This window comes from Asparagus officinalis, chromosome 8, assembly GCF_001876935.1.
Source record: "Asparagus officinalis chromosome 8, Aspof.V1, whole genome shotgun sequence".
NCBI classification, from domain to species: domain Eukaryota; kingdom Viridiplantae; phylum Streptophyta; class Magnoliopsida; order Asparagales; family Asparagaceae; genus Asparagus; species Asparagus officinalis.
In genome coordinates this window covers 117,531,378-117,549,582 of record NC_033801.1, presented here as the reverse complement: position 1 = coordinate 117,549,582, position 18,205 = coordinate 117,531,378, and the positions used below count along the sequence as shown (strand labels likewise).

Sequence of the window (18,205 nt, the reverse complement as noted above, 5' to 3'; positions counted from 1 at the left end):
TCAGCCATAAATTTTCTTCACACCCAATGCTCGCAGCTACTTTTTGTTTAAGAAGTCGGTTCGGTTTTTTTTGGGCGGTTCAGGGGTTCAAACCGGATCCAGACCGGTTTAATTCGGTTCGGAGGTTTAGAGACTTCTTCTCATCCATTTAATTCGGTTCGGTTAACCGATCCGTTTTTTCGGGCGGTTTTTTTCGGCTGAACCGGTTTGTTTCGGTTTTTGCCCACCCCTACGTACGAGTAGCTGCTCATTCCGTTTTTTTCCACCGCGGCCACGATTGCAAAGCCAATGCTTTTAACCTTTGCAAAGCCCCCATGTCATGGTTCGAAATAAATGATAACGAAACAAGCACGTTTAAAAAAAGAGATTTGCTATAAGGACCCAAAATATGAGACCAATAGAGAAGACAAGTGAGGTATCTCCCTCCTAATTGATAATAAGTTGACCATCATTAATGATGACCAACTCATTATCCAATAGGAGTGAGACATCACTTGTCCCCTCTATTGGTCCCAGAAGTATGATATTAGCCCCTCAATACTTCATTTGGTGTTGATAACAGTCCTTCTGTTGGGGGTCAATGTTAAAAACGTTCAACCATGGGTTGGTTAACACTAATCATGGTTGGATATTTACTAAAATACCCCTTATTTCCCTCATTTCGATTCCCGCTCGATTCTGGTGAAAGGGGGGGTTTTTTTCGCCCTTTGTTGATTTTTAGCCCCACGGTCACTCAATTCTTGCCCCCAATTTATCACATGTTTCATGGCTAGAGTAAGTTTTTTGGGATTAAAACTACGGTTTTTGTAGTGGTTTGGTAGAAGTAAGTTCTATTTTGGTTTTTTTTTTTATGGTTTATCCCTAATTTAGGGCAGTGAGCAATTTAGCCCTAATTTTGGCTAGCGATCGATTATGGTTTAATGTATTTTATGGTCTTGGGTGCTATTTAAATTAATTAGTTTTATTAGTTTTGTTGTCATATTTTCGTGTGATGATGTCCTTGTTCAATTAGGGTTTAATTAGTTATGTTGTCATATTTCCTTACTGAATGTTGGTTTTGTTTATTGCATGTAGCTTTATGTTGTTCAATGTTAGGTTTAATTAGTTACAATTCTGTAAATTTAATATTTTGAATGTGGGTTTTATATGTTATCTGATTTCTGTCAATTTGAGTTTTTTAATGTGGGCTTTATATGTTACATTTATGTTTATTTTGTTGGATATTGATGGAGATGGGTTTTGTTGAAATAGTTCTTAGGTATAATGGTTATTGGAGGAATATACCTAGAACTGTTAGCAGAAAGTATGAGTGTGAAAACCAGAAGATATCAAGGATAGAAGCTAGTAAAACTTTATTGAAATAAATCCTAGGGTGTTTGCTAGAATCAAAGACTAATGGGATTTTCATGGGTGTTGTAAAAAAATCACCTAAAGAAGATAAAGAAGTTTGAAATGTTCTTAACACTCGAGAGTGTTCCAAGCATTGTTGACACCAGTGTCTTAAGGAGAAGAAATCCAGCCAGATATGGTGCATCTAAATTAAAGAAGATAATTCACATAGATATAGATCAACTGTCAAGTGATGAGGAAGTAAATCCGAGGTTCAATGATGATAGGTTTGCGAATATGGGAACAACAGAGGATGATTTGGATAGGGATTATGGTGATATAGGTTTTAACTGGGTTTTGATGATGGTGTGGTAGATGGTGATGATTATAATTTGAACACTAACACTAACATAGGAGATGAACCCATTGAACATGGAGGTACAAGTGCAGAAGTTAGAAATGATCAACACAATGAGCGTGAAGATTGTGGAGATGATGTTGATGATTGTGTTAGTGAAGATAAGTATCATTCAGTTCATAGTTCTGAAGATGAAGGGGGAAATGAGGATGCGTTAGATATTGTAGGATCTATGGAGGGAGCTATTTACAATGTAGATTTAGAAGATCCTGAATTCTTCAAAGGGCTGAAATTTAATGACATGAAACACTTGAAAGTACCATTGCAACAACAAAACATTAAAAAGAATTTTAATTATTTATATGTCAAAAATGATCATGTCAGTCTAGTAGCTAAATGCAAAAGGGAGGAGTGTGAATGAAAATTAAGATGCAAAAAATTATGTGATGGTAAAATGAAGGTAACAGGGCCTAAAGGCCCACATAGTTGTGGTGGTGTTAACAGTTTTGGTAATGAGCATGCTACATGTTATTGGATTGCATACAAGATACTAAAAGATATTGAGTTAAACCCTAATATCAAACCAAATGATATTGTGCAGGAAATTCTTGAGAAATATGTGTTGACTGTAAATTATAATAGAGCTTGGAAGGGTAGGGAAAAGGTTAGAGAAATTCTCTTCGGAAATGTAAAAGCCACATATGACTTGGTACCAACTTTAAAACATGAGCTATTAAGGAAAAATCGTAGAAGTCATATTGATGTGATGCTTGAACATGACAATTCTTTTAGAGTGTGTTTGGGAGTTCACAAGGGAAGGGAAGGAAAGATAAACAAGGGGAGGGGAAGGGAAGAGAAGGAAAGGGAATTGTAATATGTTGTTTGGGAGTTGAGTAAGGTGGATGAAGGTGAAATTAATATAACTTGTTTGGGAGTAATAATGGAGGGAAGGGAAGGGAAGGAAATATATATAAATTTACACAAATAACCTTATACTAATAACACATAATCTTATCAAATCTTTACACACAACTCAAATTGACAAAACACACGACAAAACACACGATGTATCTTATCAAAACATAAACAACAATTCTCCAACCAATTTTGCCACATGCATTTAACAAAAGTCATTGACCAATGTTCCAAGTTTGCCATAGGCATCCATAAATCGGCAACAAGTTTGTAATCGTCATACAATAACCAAAAAGTGACAAGAAGTTACAATAGCCATCTAATATTCCAAGTTTGCCATAAGCATCCATAATTCGGCAACAAGTTCGTAATTGCCATATAATAACAAAAAAGTGATAAGAAGTCATAATTGCCATCAAATACCCAAAAGCATCTATCAAAAGTGGAAAACCAAAATATTAAAGATGAGTAGGTAGGAAGCTAATAATAAGGCGAGGGTGGCATAGATGCCCTATGCATCATCCTCACTAGTATTTGCTTCTGCCTATCCCTTGGACATCCAAGTACTCCCCTTAGATTCTCTGGAGAATTAAGTAAGAATATATATGCATCATTAATGTGTTCGTCGTCGATCCCAATCTCAACCAAAAGACTCCAAATATCATCTGCTTTAATTATAGTCCTTTCCCGAGCCTTGTTGAATATCTCAGCAATTGCAAGCATTGCTTCAGTCATTTTTTCTATGCCATTATAAATTTTTTCAGCACCAGCATCCTTCTTTGACTTTCTGTTCTTCTTCAGTGAATTTGCTGTTGACCTAGTCTCCATTGTAGCCCCACAAAAGTCTTCTTTGTCAATTGCTTATTGGTTACCATCAATACTCTTCAAGATGATTTTTTTCCCTGGAAACCATTTCATCATTGCCATCACTTGTAAGATCAACATCAACCTCGTTAGTATCAGTACAAGTCCGCATTCTTTCTTGTATCTCAGCCGCAGTTTCGGCATGCTCTCTTGTTGCTCTATCAGCTGTAAAAAGCGTAAGTAGTTTATCATAATTTTGAATAGGCTTGGTCCTCTATTCAGCAACTTCTGGATGAGCTGCAAATTACATTGAAAAAACACTGATATTCGTGTAATAGAAAAACATACAATAAAATTGTCTTACATAAAGATCCCATTGATATTAATTGATAGTACGAATAGAGGTGAGAATATTACACAGTAAGGAAATGGATAGGACTATTGCTAAAGAATTTCTTAATAGATAAATTATTTTTCTAATCATCATACATAATAAGGGAATTAAACTAAACCTAGGAGAAGTATGCACTAATAGACTCAGCACCAGATCACATTATTTTGCTAATTTGGTTGATTTCAATCAAGAAACTACTTTGGCTGCTAGTCCATAAAGAGCAACAAAGTATTTAAAATTATTTTCAGTAACGATAGCATCAGAGCTGCCTGAACCACCCACTTAATTCCCAAGGCATAAAAAAGTGTTTTCAACATTCTACCAACCAATTTGCAGAGCCACTTAAGCTCAAGTAGAAAACAATGTACTTCCATAGAAAATGAATAGCCAATTACAATGATTGTGTATAGTTATTTTTCATTACCTGAATTAGTCGATCTCACACTTCAGGTTCCACACTCCACATGTTAGTGTTGCGATTCCAAGTAAAGTCGTTGCCCGCATTCTTAAACAAGTCATAGCAAGTTGCCATTTTGACTTCATATACTTCAAACGATTTTTCACTTTATCCATATCAATTGGCTTATTAGGAAACATTTCTTGGAGTTCAACCACTATTTGCTTGGAAGCTGTTGGTGAAAAGATAGAATTATTCCGATTTCCAATCACATCTTGATGCAAAAGTGCTTCAATTAACTTCTCATCCATAGCAGAATTTCACACCAAAGAGATGTGATTTCTTCCCCTAGAAGAATCACCATCCGTATACCTTCTTTTTGACATTCCTAATTTACACAATAATGTTAGGAAATATACAATTACATTCCTATTTTACACAAGAAAATTATTTACAAGTATATGAAGGAATCTGAATGGTGATTATACTATTTTTATGAAAAATAAATAAGTCTAGTCATCAAGTACAATAGAAATAGAAAACATAAGTCTTACAATCATCAAGTACAATAGAAATAGAAAACATTATAGAAAACATAAGTCTTACAATCATCAAGTACAATAGAAATAGAAAACATAAGTCTTACAATCATCAAGTACAATAGAAATAGAAAACATAAGTCTTACAATCATCAAGTACAATAGAAATAGAAAACATAAGTCTTACAATCATCAAACACAACACAAATATTAAACATTAAACCAACAATCATGCATTATAATCTTGCCACATAGAAGCTGCAATAGAATATCTTAAACACTCCTCTCTTTGTTCATCTTCATCCTCGTCCACATCATCTTTGACCAATGGGTTTTCATTATCACCTTCTTCCCCTTCAGGGAAATCATCTTCTGGGTCGATACCCCTTAAAAAATTATGCGAAATACAACAAGCTAGGATGATTTGATTTTGTACTTTAACACCATAATTCAGTTCAGTTGAGCTCACTATAATGGGAAATCTTTTTTTAACATGCCAAATGCTCTTTCAATGGCATTGCGAAGCGATGAGTGTCTTAGGTTAAACAGCTCACGTTGAGTCCTTGACGGATTTCTTGAATGCTCATTCAAATGGTAGCGTTCCCCTCTATAGGGTGGAATTATTCCACTTCTTAACATGTATTCACCATAATATTTTCCTAAAAAAAATTCATTGTGATTAATAACTTATAAAAAGGGTTTCATTGTCATTAGTAGATTATTCAGGATTAATGATTACCTTGAGGGATTTTAAGTGAAAATCGTCGTTGTAAAGCATTTTTTAAAAAATCTAGAATCAGATGCAGTACAAATTCTGGAATCAGATGCAATACCTTCCCACCCAGGTAAGACATAAGTGAATTTCAAGTCAAATGTGCAAGCAGCCAACATATTATGTGTCGGATGATCTTTCCTACCACGATATTTAGGAGCGTTAGTAGGAGAAAGCTTTACTCGGATGTGTGTTTCATCTATTGCTCCAACACAATCCTGACAATATAGGGAGTAATTAGTTAGATTCTAATTTTAACAACCTATACAAAGATAAGAATTTGTGAAATTTATCATCACCTTGAAATATGGATCAAACTTTGGATTATTGCGTATCTCTGGAGGAATTTGTGCTCCATTGGGTTGCACTAAAAATATCTCTTCCAACTCTATCATAGCTCTTAAAACATTATGAAAATGACGACTCACACTCTCTCCAGATCGTCCAAATATCTTATTAACCTCACGAGTAGTTACATTGTGTCCCAACATATGCAAAAATTTTACAACTTGTTTCTCAATAGTAACTCTTTGAGTTCGTTTAAGCCCGTCATCTCTCTCTAATATTCCACATAATTGATGAAAAGCCTGTGGATTCATTCAGATCATTTTCCTATATACAACCCTTTATGATAATGTTTTTCGCACCATATTAGTTACTTCTCTAGGTTCTTGGGGTTCACTATTTAATCTCCTTCTCTTTTCTCTTTGTTGTATGAACCAATAAGCAGTCACACAAAGAACATATCCAATTGCACAATGGCATGCATGTTGAAATTTGACCCATGCTTCATCCATTATCTATGTGAGGATATGAAAATAACACAATTAGTATAGAAAATTAAGAATCCTTAATTATACACAAACTAATGATAAATTTAGAAGCTCTTATTACAATATAAGATGGTAATTACAAATAAAATTACAAGTAAAAGTACAATAAACTATTGGGATTTAACAAAATCTAGGTTAATTTATTAGAATCCCCCCAACTTGATCACTGTAATAGCTTCCTCATTGATCTATTGGATTAACACATAATCACAAACATGAAACTTTATTTAGTCTGATAGTGTAAACAAAACTACAGATTTTTATCGCATGTGGACATCATGTATAAGCTACAGCCAACATATGGGAAGATACTTGGATGTACATGTCATGTCAAACTCATCACTAACAACCTCCCTTGTTCTAATAAACATTATCATATACTGCAAATTGGTTGTCACTATGATTTAAGGTTGATGAAAATTATCACATAAAATCATTTCTTCTTTGGATAATGACAATTTGACGTGATCACACATATAACTATGTAACTGAAAGACAAAACTGCTAGTTCTAAATTGCATCTAAAACTTCACTCAAGCATATTTCGCACTACACATTCTCCATAATTAGTCATAAACATTTGGGTAAATTTCAAGTGATTGTCTCATCAACAAGATGATTTTACAACATAGAAGATGAAATAGAATAATTACGACAAACTCAATTTAGATCTTACAAAATCCACAGAACAAGTGAAATTTTCAGAAGCAAAATTGTGTGTAATCGAAGAGAATTAGAGATAAAAATCAAACCTGAAGGATCAACGTCAACGAGGCTGAATGAAGGTGGGGGGGGATGGCGCTGGATGATGGGGGACCGCGTAGGGAGTGAGACCGCTAGGAGAGAGAGCTCGCGCGGGGAGAGAGCTCGTGGGGAGAGAAACGTCCAAGAGAGAGAGCGCGCGCGGGAGAGAGAGCGCAGAGAGAAGGCGGCTGCAGAATAGGGTTCACAACAAAGATCACAACCCTTTTATTTATTTTGATGGAGGGTAAGATGGTAATTCCAAGATTCAACGTTCCCCTTTACCCTCCTCTACCGCCCAAATCGGGGGTAAAAGAAAACCACTCCATTTTCCCTTCCGTTCACCTTCCTTCCTCCTCTCTATCCTCATAATAAATGTTCCCAAACAAGGTTAATATTGCATTTCTCTTCCCCTCCCCCTCTCTACCCTCCTAACAAAAACTCCCAAACACACCATTAAGAAAATGTTTGTCTTTCAATGCATGTATACAGGGCTTTAGAGATGGTTGTAGGCTATTCATAGGCCTTGTTGAGTGTCACCTAAAATCTAAATACCTTGATACACTCCTGAAAGCCACTGCTTTAGATGGTAATTATGGTTTGTTCCATGTGGTCTTTTCTATATATGAGGGTGAGAGTGGGGAGAGTTGGCACTAGTTTCTACAAAATTTAAGTGTTGCATTCCAAGTATCCCTAGGGCTCTCAACTATCAGGAGTGATCAACATATGGGACTTTTAGATGCAGCTTCAATTGTATTTCTTAATATAGAGCAGAGAGTATGTGTAAGGCATCTATGGAAGAATTTTAAAAAAGACTGTGCAAAAGATTTCTTTGAGAAAACACTATGGGATGCAGCATTGAAGAGTTCAGCATGCATATGAGGGTATTGAATGCAGTGTCTAATATAACATACACTAAATTGATATCTAATCATAAACTTATTTGGTCCAGAGCTATGTTCATTAATCATACAAGAAATAATTATATAGTGAATAACTTGTCAGAATCTTTTAATTCATGGATACTAGATGTTAGATTCCTCCCTGTTGTGGAACTTGTGGACAAACTGATATGCAAAATCATGAAAAAAAATTCAATAAGAGGAGGAAGCAAGGGATGAGATGGAAGGGAAAATTAGTATCATATGCAGATAGATATTGTCAAGAGATGAGCAAGTGACTAGGGGGTATTCTATTAGACACAATAATGAACATGAGGCTGGAGTTGAGAATAAGTATGAAAGGAGGGTCATCAACTTGGTAGATATGACATGTAGCTGCAGGAAATGGCAGATCACAAGGTTGCCATGCACACATGTTGTAAGTTACATTTGTTCTGTTAGAAAAGCGGATTGGACTCAATATTGTGACCAATTATCCACCATCGAAAGGTATGCAATATTATAGTTTTTAAAATTTTAAAATTCATTTACTTTATCACTTTATTATTTAGTGTCTGATACTTGAATGTCTCAACTTAATTGTATGTATAAAATTGCTTATGCAGAGAGTGAAGATGTTATGCCATCGAAAGACTAGTGGGAACCGTATGTGAAGGATTTCACAATAATCTCCCCACACACAAAGAGACCAAGAGGGAGAGGCTAAGTGGAAAAGATGAAGATGATCAAGATAGAAGAAGACCATCAATAAAAGTTAGCAAGAGAGTGCACGAGTGTAGTAAATGTCGAGGACTTGGCCATCACAAGACAAGGTGCAAGAATCCTATCAATTAGACAGGTGGGAGTAGTGAACATGCAGAAGGAGCTGCTACACCGAGGTAATAGCTGTCTCCTACCTAATTGTTTTCATATTTTATGAACCCTTACAAGGAGTGCCACACCAATTGCTAATATATTATTTAATCATAAACATGTAGCTACGTTTATGACCAACTATCATGGATGGAGATGGTCAGGTTGCACCATATGCACAAATACATGCAGGAGGCTCTAGATGATGTAAAATTAAGTCTTTGTGTGTAGTTTAGGGTTGGCTGCTAATACGTATTATTTGCTTTTAGCGGTGGTGGATCAAGAGGAGGCAGGTCAAAGTTGAATGCTGTGAGTGGAAGGGGTAAGAGGCAAGTCACAAGAGGGGAAGTCAATCATCACAATCAACGCAACCACCAATCTCATCTCCACTAGTTGCTACATGGACCACATATCAACCAACGCAACTAGCAACCTCCTCCTTGGCTACAAGCTCATCACAACCCACACAGCAACATGCCAACCTAATTAACCGAGGATTCAGGAGATTTCTCTGGATTTGGCAATGTGAGCTAGTACTAGGATGGGTGCCAACCCACAAGAATTATAATTTTGTGATTAAACAAGAAGATTGTCATATTTTATGAGGTTGGGTAATGTGTTTCGGGTGTATATACATGGTATTTTGTCCATTGTGGACCATGTACAGAAAGAAAAACCTACAAATAATGTTTGATTTCTATGTTAGACTACTACGTAAGTCTATATTTATTGTGTACATGGCAATGTCGATATCTAAGTTCATGATTATGTTGTGCATGGAAAATTTGTGAACTGGAGGGCATACAAGTCCATGTTAATGTTGTATATGGTATTTTTGTGCGCTTGGACTTTGTAACACCATGTTTATGTGCATACATGGTATTTTGTGTACGCCACGTAAGACACTATAACTTGCTCAGAATTTGCCCTTGCTATTTGGTTTATTAATGCTTATACTTTTAATATGTATGGTCGTTGGTTTATGTGTGCACGTCACTTTGTATATAACGTATTGATAAGTGTATATAATATATGTACCGTTGGGAGAGAGGAAACAGAGAAAGGAGAATGGGATTTGGGTTCATGTACAGTAGCTAACGGGTTTGGGTTGGTGGGGGTATCAATGGGTTGGGTTAGTTGAGGGTCGTAATAGTCACTTAATGCTAAGGTTAAAGATAATGGAATATACCTTATCCTTTGTAACCCCAATTAACTCTAGGGACTATTATCAACATAAATGGAGTTTTGAGGGACTAATATCAAAATATGAAGTTTTGAGGGGCTAATATCAAATTACTAATAATGTAATGGATCAATATGGTAAAACACCTTTCTGTTTTCTTTAAAAGATTGCTATTTTCTTTTAAAGTTTTCATATACACCCTAAACTTTTTTCTTTAGTTGTGTACAGGTTCCCAAATCTTCATATTTCTAATCACACCTCAAATATAGTACTTATTACAAGTAACACCCTCTCGTTAGATTGGAGTGTAGTTAGTCAGCTATATAATTGTTATTAACAATTCAATAGGTTTGGGGATGTAAATTAGAAATATGAAAATTGAGCAATTGAAAAAGTGAGGGACCTATTATAAAATTGAGTAATTTAAAATCTAGCATGGCTACTACTTGATAGATATTGTGTGTTGTTTAAAACAAATTCATATATTTGGAGATGTTAATTAACAAAACTATGAAAGAACTTGGGTATAACATGACAAAAACTTTTCTTTTTACTTTGGAGTTAGATCTTTTTCTCTTTCATCGAGTTTTGCTAACATGTGTGGTTTGATTATTTTCATAATTACTGTGTAACTATAAGTGAGATAAAACTAGTCACTTGTTTAAGGAAAAGTAATTTAAACATATGAAACTTTGAATGGAGAAAAGAGAAAGACCTATTATACCTCCTTCCACTCCTTGAAACATCAAGATTTGGTTTGATCGATATATGTTCATCGTCCCAGAAATTTAGATAATAAATAAAATAAATATGTGAAGCTAAAATGACTACCGTTCGAACGAATCGTGAAGCTAAAATCATGACCTTTTTGGATTGTCGTCTGTAAAGTTTTATCTATGAGAAATACAACTTCTATGGAAATTATGGAAATATATTGTCAACACCATTCAAAATTTAGTCACTAGGATTTGTTTGTAACCTTTACTATCAGGAACATAAAATGGCTAACACGAGTAAATAATCCTTCTATAACAAGTAAAGAATATCAACTTGAACTTTTCGGATCCCACATGAAATAAAAATGGTAATTTGAATGGATGCGTTGAAACGGAGAAGCGTCGAGTCTCTTTAGAAAAGAAAACCTACATAATAAATTATCTGACCTATGAAAAGATAATAAATATTAAGATTCCCCCTTTAAGCGAAAAGGATGGGACAATAAACAAGAATTAAGAATACGAAAGAGTTAGAACTCATCACTCCACTTTGCCCACCATTAAGACTTCCGTTAATTAGAGTTTTGGTAGATGGCACCACATATCTGAAAGAGCTTTGCTACAGAGACCCAAAATATGGGACTAATAAAGGAGACAAGTGAGGTGTCCCCCTTCTATTGGATAATGAGTTGGTCATCATTAATGATGGTCAAATCATTATCCAATAGGAGGGGGACATCTCACTTGTCCCCTCTATTGGTCCCATATTTTGGGTCCTTAAAGAATTTTTCTATCTGAAAACAGCCAAAGAAAAATTTGCGAAAATATTATTTAAAAAAAAATTTAAAATAAAAATAACCATTAATTAGAGAAAACGATGGAACAATAACCAAGAATTTGAAAGAGTAAGAAGTTAGAACTCATAGCTCAACTTTGCTCACCATTAAGACTTCCGTTTATAGAGTTTTGGTAGATGGCATACATACCTTAGAACAGCCAAAGAAAAACCGGCAAAAAAACTTCAATTGGAAATAAAATAATATTTAAGAAAAAAGCAACCGATGAAAACTTGCGAAAACTCTCCATTAAGACTTCCATTAATTGGAGTTTTGGTAGATGGCATCACATACCTTAAAACAGCCAAAGAAAAACTGGCAAAAATTCTTCAATTGGAAATAAAATATTTAAGAAAAATTCAACCGAAGAAAACTTACGAAATTACTGAAAAAAATTTTGAAACACTGCGTTTGCCGGGAGTCGAACCCGGGTCTATTGCTTGGAAGGCAATTATCCTAACCGTTGGACTACAAACGCTCGACGTATTGTACCATTATACTAAATAAAACATTCTATTAGGATTTTGAAACTCTCAACGCACTGCTATCTTTCATGGTAGTTTTTTCTAATAAAAATAGTCATATCAGTTCCCCGCAACTTCTAATAACTTGTGTTTTGAAATATAATTTTTTTAAAAAAAAAATTCACTTGCCTAAGAGAGGTTAGTCACCTAGAACTTAAAATTAGAACTTGGATAATTTGTGGGATAAATTTTTAATGTGTTAGTCACATAGAAGTAAAACTAAAATAAAAAATTACAGTGTTAGTCAAGTAGAACACTAACAAAACTAGAATTGGGATAATGGTACAAAATTATCCCACTTTTTTTATTTTTCTATAAAAAAATGAGAGTTCTAGTCTCTCAAATTATTTCAAGTTTTAACTTGGAACTAGATGGTAAAAAACTAGAACTCATATTTATTTTGTTATTTTTATATTTCTTTTGTTTCTTTACTTCTTTCCTATTATGGTTATCACCATCATTATAATAATAATTGTCAATATCTTATAACCTAACTAAAAGTTATTTAATAGTAAAAAACATTCTTGTAAGCAATTATCGACCAATAATAGTAACTTTAAAATACATAAATAGTATTTATATCTTCAAAATGCATAAATATATATATTTCATGATTATAAAAATTTATCTAACTTTATTTTATCAAAATATTCTGTTTCACAAAATTGTTCATATTTATCCCACTAAAATATCTCACTAGCGAAAAATTATTCCACTTTGACCATTATCTCATTTTGCATGAAAATGTTTTAATCGACTAACACCCCCTAAGATCTTTTGAGAGAGAGCGAGAACACAACGGCATTCCATAGTACAGTATCAATCCCAATTCACCATGAACAGTAAGCTCATTCTATTGTCACGCTCATGTAGATTTTTCCTTAAGATGCAACATCGAAGTATAGTACCAATCCCAATTCCCCAAAATGAACTTCAGATTTAACGCTATGACACAAAAAAGTCGGAAAAATTAAGAGTCCATGAGAACAAGTCGCCATCTTTTCTAAGCTTAAAACTTCGAGGAAACAATACTATCGTTTATACCTCCATATGAAGGAGAGGAAGCAGAGCTATGAAAGAAACTACAGGAAGAAAGAATCTTAAAAGCCTAAACTGAAGAATATTGCAACATAAACAACCTGGATCAAACTATTGTTGAAAATATTAAGAAACTTCTTGTGATCAAGACCCCAACCATTTCGGAAAGTATTCAACGAGATACAGCTCAAAGTACGTCAGCCCAAAAATACTTCCAGATATGAAAATACATCACCTACAAAATATACGATAAATGTCCAATTTTCAGCTCAATATAACATGATAAAACATATGACTGCACCTGCAACAACTAATTCATGTAAATTGAGAATCATCAGCCATCATTTCAACACTTGATATATATGATGCAAACTGCATATCGACTTGATATGATATACGATGAACTCATTACAAGCACCAATGTAACTCAGATTCATGGAATTTCCATAAGCAACGTAGATGATAATGGATGCTGCGTCCACAGAACATAAGCAAACGCACTTCACATAGCATAAACAAACATATATTCAAAAGATCGATAATTATACAACGAAACCTAGCAGAGTGCTAGGAGATTACGAACAAGTTTAACTCTGCGACCACCGGTCAGTACACAGGACTCAACTCAGCTAAGAAAATCATGAAGATGGTGACGAGGAAAAAGAACACTCAACTGGCAGTTAGATTTAGTCCATAAATAACTTTCAGGTTTTAAAATAAACAAATGCACCAGAGATACAGTCTCCAGTACACAGGATGCAACTCAGCAAAGAAAATCATGAAGATGGTGATGAGGAAAAAGACCACTCAACTGGCCGTTAAAATTTAGTCCATAAATAACTTTCAGGTTTCAAACAAGCAAATGCACCAGAGATACAGTCTGATAAGTTCTTCAACACCATACATTAAGAGGTCCTCGAAAGTAAAAAAGTTTGAATCCATAACAAAATGCCACTCAAGGTCATATACTGCGGCAAACCATAAAATTAAATCCTTAACGAAAATAATTCATACAGGCTATCTATAACGGTATGTTAAGCTGAATACACGCAAGATTTGCCAGATAAAAATATCTCCAATTAAGCTACCTAAGTAGTCCCATAATCCGCAAATATATCCAGAGCCGAGTTATTAGAAGTTTGAAAAAAAGATAAATTAGCTTGCCGCAGCCAACAAAATATGACAAAATTTTTCGGATGTCACATACTACATAGCAAGAATATCATCATCATAGTGAAACCTAGGAAGCACGGACACTCCTATTTTGCAACTACATAGAACACGACACTTCTTGTTCTCTTATGTAGTTTTTATCACAGTCTATGATTTGCCTTGATTTGTCATATCATGTCAGCAATACTCGTATCTGTACACGAACAGAAACATAACTGAAGATAGTGACCAACTACAATACAAGAGAAAATAGGGATGAACACCAAATTTTCCAAACAAGACCATAACTTAGAAGCAGAATGGAACCCTATACTGATATTTCCAACCAAGTTGCCTTGATGTGTCATATCATGTCAGCAATACTCGTATCTGTACACAAACAGAAACATAACTGAAGATAGTGACCAACTACAATACAAGGGAAAATAGGGGTGAACACTAAATTTTCCAAACAAGACCATAACTTAGAAGCAGAATGGAACCCTATACTGAAATTTCCTATCAAGTGCTTCGAAACAGTCTGAATGGCCGAAAACGCAGCCATCCCAGATCAGAGGAGAAGCATTTCTATTACATGCTTAAGAAACCAACTGACTAGATGTGTCCCACTATCTCCTGCCATTGTCTCTAGCCTCAGAGCTGCTTCGACAAATAGGTTTACTTGACCACATTAACGAGCGATTTAAGTTCAGCTTAAACTTAAATAGGTTTTATGACTTTCTGATCTACCAGACTGAATGCTACTTTGCAATCTGTATATATCACTGCTCCTTAAATCAATCCCTTGCCACAAATTCTGCAGCATTTTATTTGATCCCTTTGGAATGGCTTCTTTCAAGATCTCTCTGACATTCCAATGTTCCTTCGAATTTTCTTTGCAGAAATTGTTGATGTCTCAAAATAACTATGAACCAGGATTTTTTAACCACATCTATAACACAGTTGGATTTATTAACTTTTGCAAGGAGGCACCCGTGCAAAAGAAAAATCACCAAATTAAGCATTAACTGCACGCGCAATAGTTGCTGGAAGAAGTCTATATGAGAATCCTTCCAAGCTGGACAGCTAGGAGGCTGACATGTCACACACTTGACACACTAAAACTAAGACAATAACCGTAACTTTCCACACCTATGTTTCCTGGGTTTTAATGACCCATTTTTTATTTGACTTGTTAGTACGGAAAAATGTATTACAATTTTACCTGCTTATTAGCAATTTCAGTTTTATTCTAAACTTATACAACCTTTACATCAGTGATGTACCCCCAAAAAAAAAAAAAAAAGAAAAGAAACATAAGCATTAGGGAAAACATTAGTATCATGGTCCTCATCAGTTCAAATTTGAGGGTAATGATACATATATAAACACGTGTACGGTTGTGCCCATTCAGGTTTCATCCACCATGAAAAGACTGTGCAATAGCCATGATTAATAACTCAATTAGTCCTGTGAATTGGTCTTCTTAAACCCTCAACTAGAGATAAGCTTAATATTTCAAGGATCCAGAGTTAAATCGTCAAACATCCTACCATATCCATAGAACGAATGTACAAAACTTCCATAAAGAAAACATATGCCCAGTAACTCTTTTTCTAGGGTATCTAAATTGCAATCAACATATATGCTCACATGTCCTGTGCCTGAAGGGTGAAAAACCACAAGAAACAACAAGCCTGCATGATGGACATTTAAAGAGTGTGATTCATGTTTTACGCAAACTGATGGACATTTCAAGAGCGTGATACATAGTTTACACAAAGCATATTCTATGCCATTAGTTGAGCTAAATAGGAAATCACGAAGCCCCGTCTACTCTCACTCGAAAAATACCGCTTATTTTCAGCTGCTGCCTAAGTTATTGCTGAGAACAACCATCAGAAATCATGCTGCATAGAGAACTAGCAATATCCAACTCTCACAGATTAAAGTTAAACTCAACCAGAAGGGGCGAGCAAATAATCGCAAGTACTCTATCACAGGAAACTGCAAAGATGCGTACATGGGAGTTATAAGCTCAAATGTTAAATTCAACTACAGATTTAATATTGTGCATTGCAGTAGACGCATGCATCTCTAGCGTATTACGTAGCGAGAGCTGGAAGCTAATTATAAGCAAGCAATCACATCCCCCATTCAGATCATACATTGAAGATGCACATCTATCAAAACAATAGATTACCAGATCCTCATTGATATCATCAGATCCTCATCGATATCATTGACAATCAACCTAGATCTATCAAAACAATAGATCTATCAAAACAAGTAAAGAAATTGAGCGCAATACCACTACAATCAGCGGAATACCACGAGCCCAGATCTCAGGAGTTCAACAGATTTGATGAATAAAACCATGAAAAATAATAATCAAAAGGTACCGGTAACCATATCAGAAATCTCAATACACCAACAAATCAACCTAATCTAAGACGCATCCTCCCCCTCTCCCGCGTCCCTCTCCCCCCTCAAACTACCAGCAACAGCCTAAACAATAGCGACACCTGCAGACTAAGCAGTATAAAAATTGAGTGACAGTGAAATCAGTACCGAGATCGAACAGGGGCCTACGCCTGCGAGTCGTTCTTCCTCGGGTGGTGCTCCCCGTCCCTCTCCTCCAGCAGGGTGCCCGAGCCGTGGCCTTCTTCTGCGCCTCCTTGGCCTTCAAAGCCTGCAGCTTCACGTGGTTGTAGTACGCCACCCCGAGGAAAGCAATCCCGTAGCCGAGCAGGTTCACCGCGGTCACCGTGTCCCTGATCACCGACCAGGAGAAGGCGATCAGGAGCCAGTCCTTCACGACCCCGGCCACGTTCATCGTCAGGGCCGAGGTCTTCCCCACGAGGAGGAACACGGCGAGGTTGAGCGCGAAGGCGCAGAGCGAGTTGGTGCCGAAGACGAAGAGGTCGAAGCGGAAGGAGGAGGTGCGCCTGAGGACGGCAGCTCGACGGAGACCATCCACGGGGCGGAGGGGCAAGGCGAGCAGCAGGGGGCGACGTAGTGATGGGAGACTGGGTTGAGCGAGCATCCTTGGGTGGTGAGCAGGTCTGGTATTGAGGACGAGGCGCGTGGCCTCCCGAACGGCGACGGCGGCGAAGCTGGGGCAGCAGAGGCGAGCGCCCAGGCGTCGAAGCCTGGCCTCCCCGTAGGCTGCTGGATGGCGACGCCGAGGGAATGGAGAGCATTGTTGGCATGGAGGGAGGACCTGAAGGACTCCTTCTTGAAGGAGGACGCCGAGGGAGTAGACGGGCGACGGCTCAGTCGCCTTGAGATCTTGGTGCGGAGACGGAGAGGTAGATGTAGGCGGAGTTGGAAACCCAGGGAGAGCGGTAGAGGGCCGCCATGGGGACGGACGGGGAGACGTAGGGTCGCGCGTCATCGCGGGAGCCGGTTGTCTAGGTCGCGGAGGGCGGAGGACGCGGTGGATGAGGAAGGCGAGGAGGCAGCAGAAAGCCATGTGGACCATCGTCAGCGAGATGGAACGGCCAGTTGTACATCTTGGACGTCGAGGATGTACTTGGTTGTAGAGATGACGGGCGAAGGAGAGGGTGATCACGATCGCAACGTACGAGTAAGGAGACGACGACCTTACCTGAGGACGCCGTCGCGCCGGACGCGGACGAGGAGGAGAGAGCTCGCGGTCCATGAGCGGGTGCCGAATTCGGTCGGGCGTCTTGCAAGATCTGGGGGTGGGGGGAAACCCTAACAGCTGCTGGTAGGTCGGGCGAGGTGCGGTCTCAGATCTGGGTGGCTTGTTGAAGGTGGCTGGGTGGGGACTGCGGATGGCGTGTTGATTAGTGAGGTTATTACGGCCAGCTGTGGCGGACACGTGCCCGGACGGTGAGGGGGGGATGCTTTGAGATTCGCGCGGGGCGGATTTTATCCTACCACTGGGGTTGATT

At 37.2% G+C, this 18,205-nt stretch overlaps 1 protein-coding gene, 1 long non-coding RNA gene and 1 other non-coding gene across 5 annotated transcripts; 1 reads left to right on the top strand and 2 right to left on the bottom strand.

Annotated features, from left to right (window-relative positions):
* On the top strand, positions 677 to 9,712 carry LOC109820726. 3 transcript variants are annotated; one of them, XR_002241929.1, is made up of 3 exons: positions 677 to 774; positions 8,590 to 8,862; positions 8,962 to 9,712. It is a non-coding gene; the product is annotated as an uncharacterized LOC109820726 (long non-coding RNA). The 3 variants fall into 3 exon arrangements; XR_002241931.1 differs by having other exon boundaries at positions 9,106 to 9,706; XR_002241930.1 differs by lacking the exon at positions 677 to 774 and adding an exon at positions 7,236 to 8,473.
* TRNAG-UCC lies at positions 11,978 to 12,049 on the bottom strand. The gene has a single exon. It is a non-coding gene; the product is annotated as a tRNA-Gly (tRNA).
* Positions 16,462 to 17,815, bottom strand: LOC109822708 (probable sugar phosphate/phosphate translocator At5g25400). Its single transcript, XM_020388939.1, is given in 9 exon segments — positions 16,462 to 16,941; positions 16,944 to 17,240; positions 17,243 to 17,357; positions 17,359 to 17,457; positions 17,460 to 17,528; positions 17,530 to 17,581; positions 17,583 to 17,670; positions 17,673 to 17,782; positions 17,784 to 17,815. Coding segments are annotated over 9 exon segments (915 nt in total). The 5' UTR covers positions 17,801 to 17,815; the 3' UTR covers positions 16,462 to 16,873.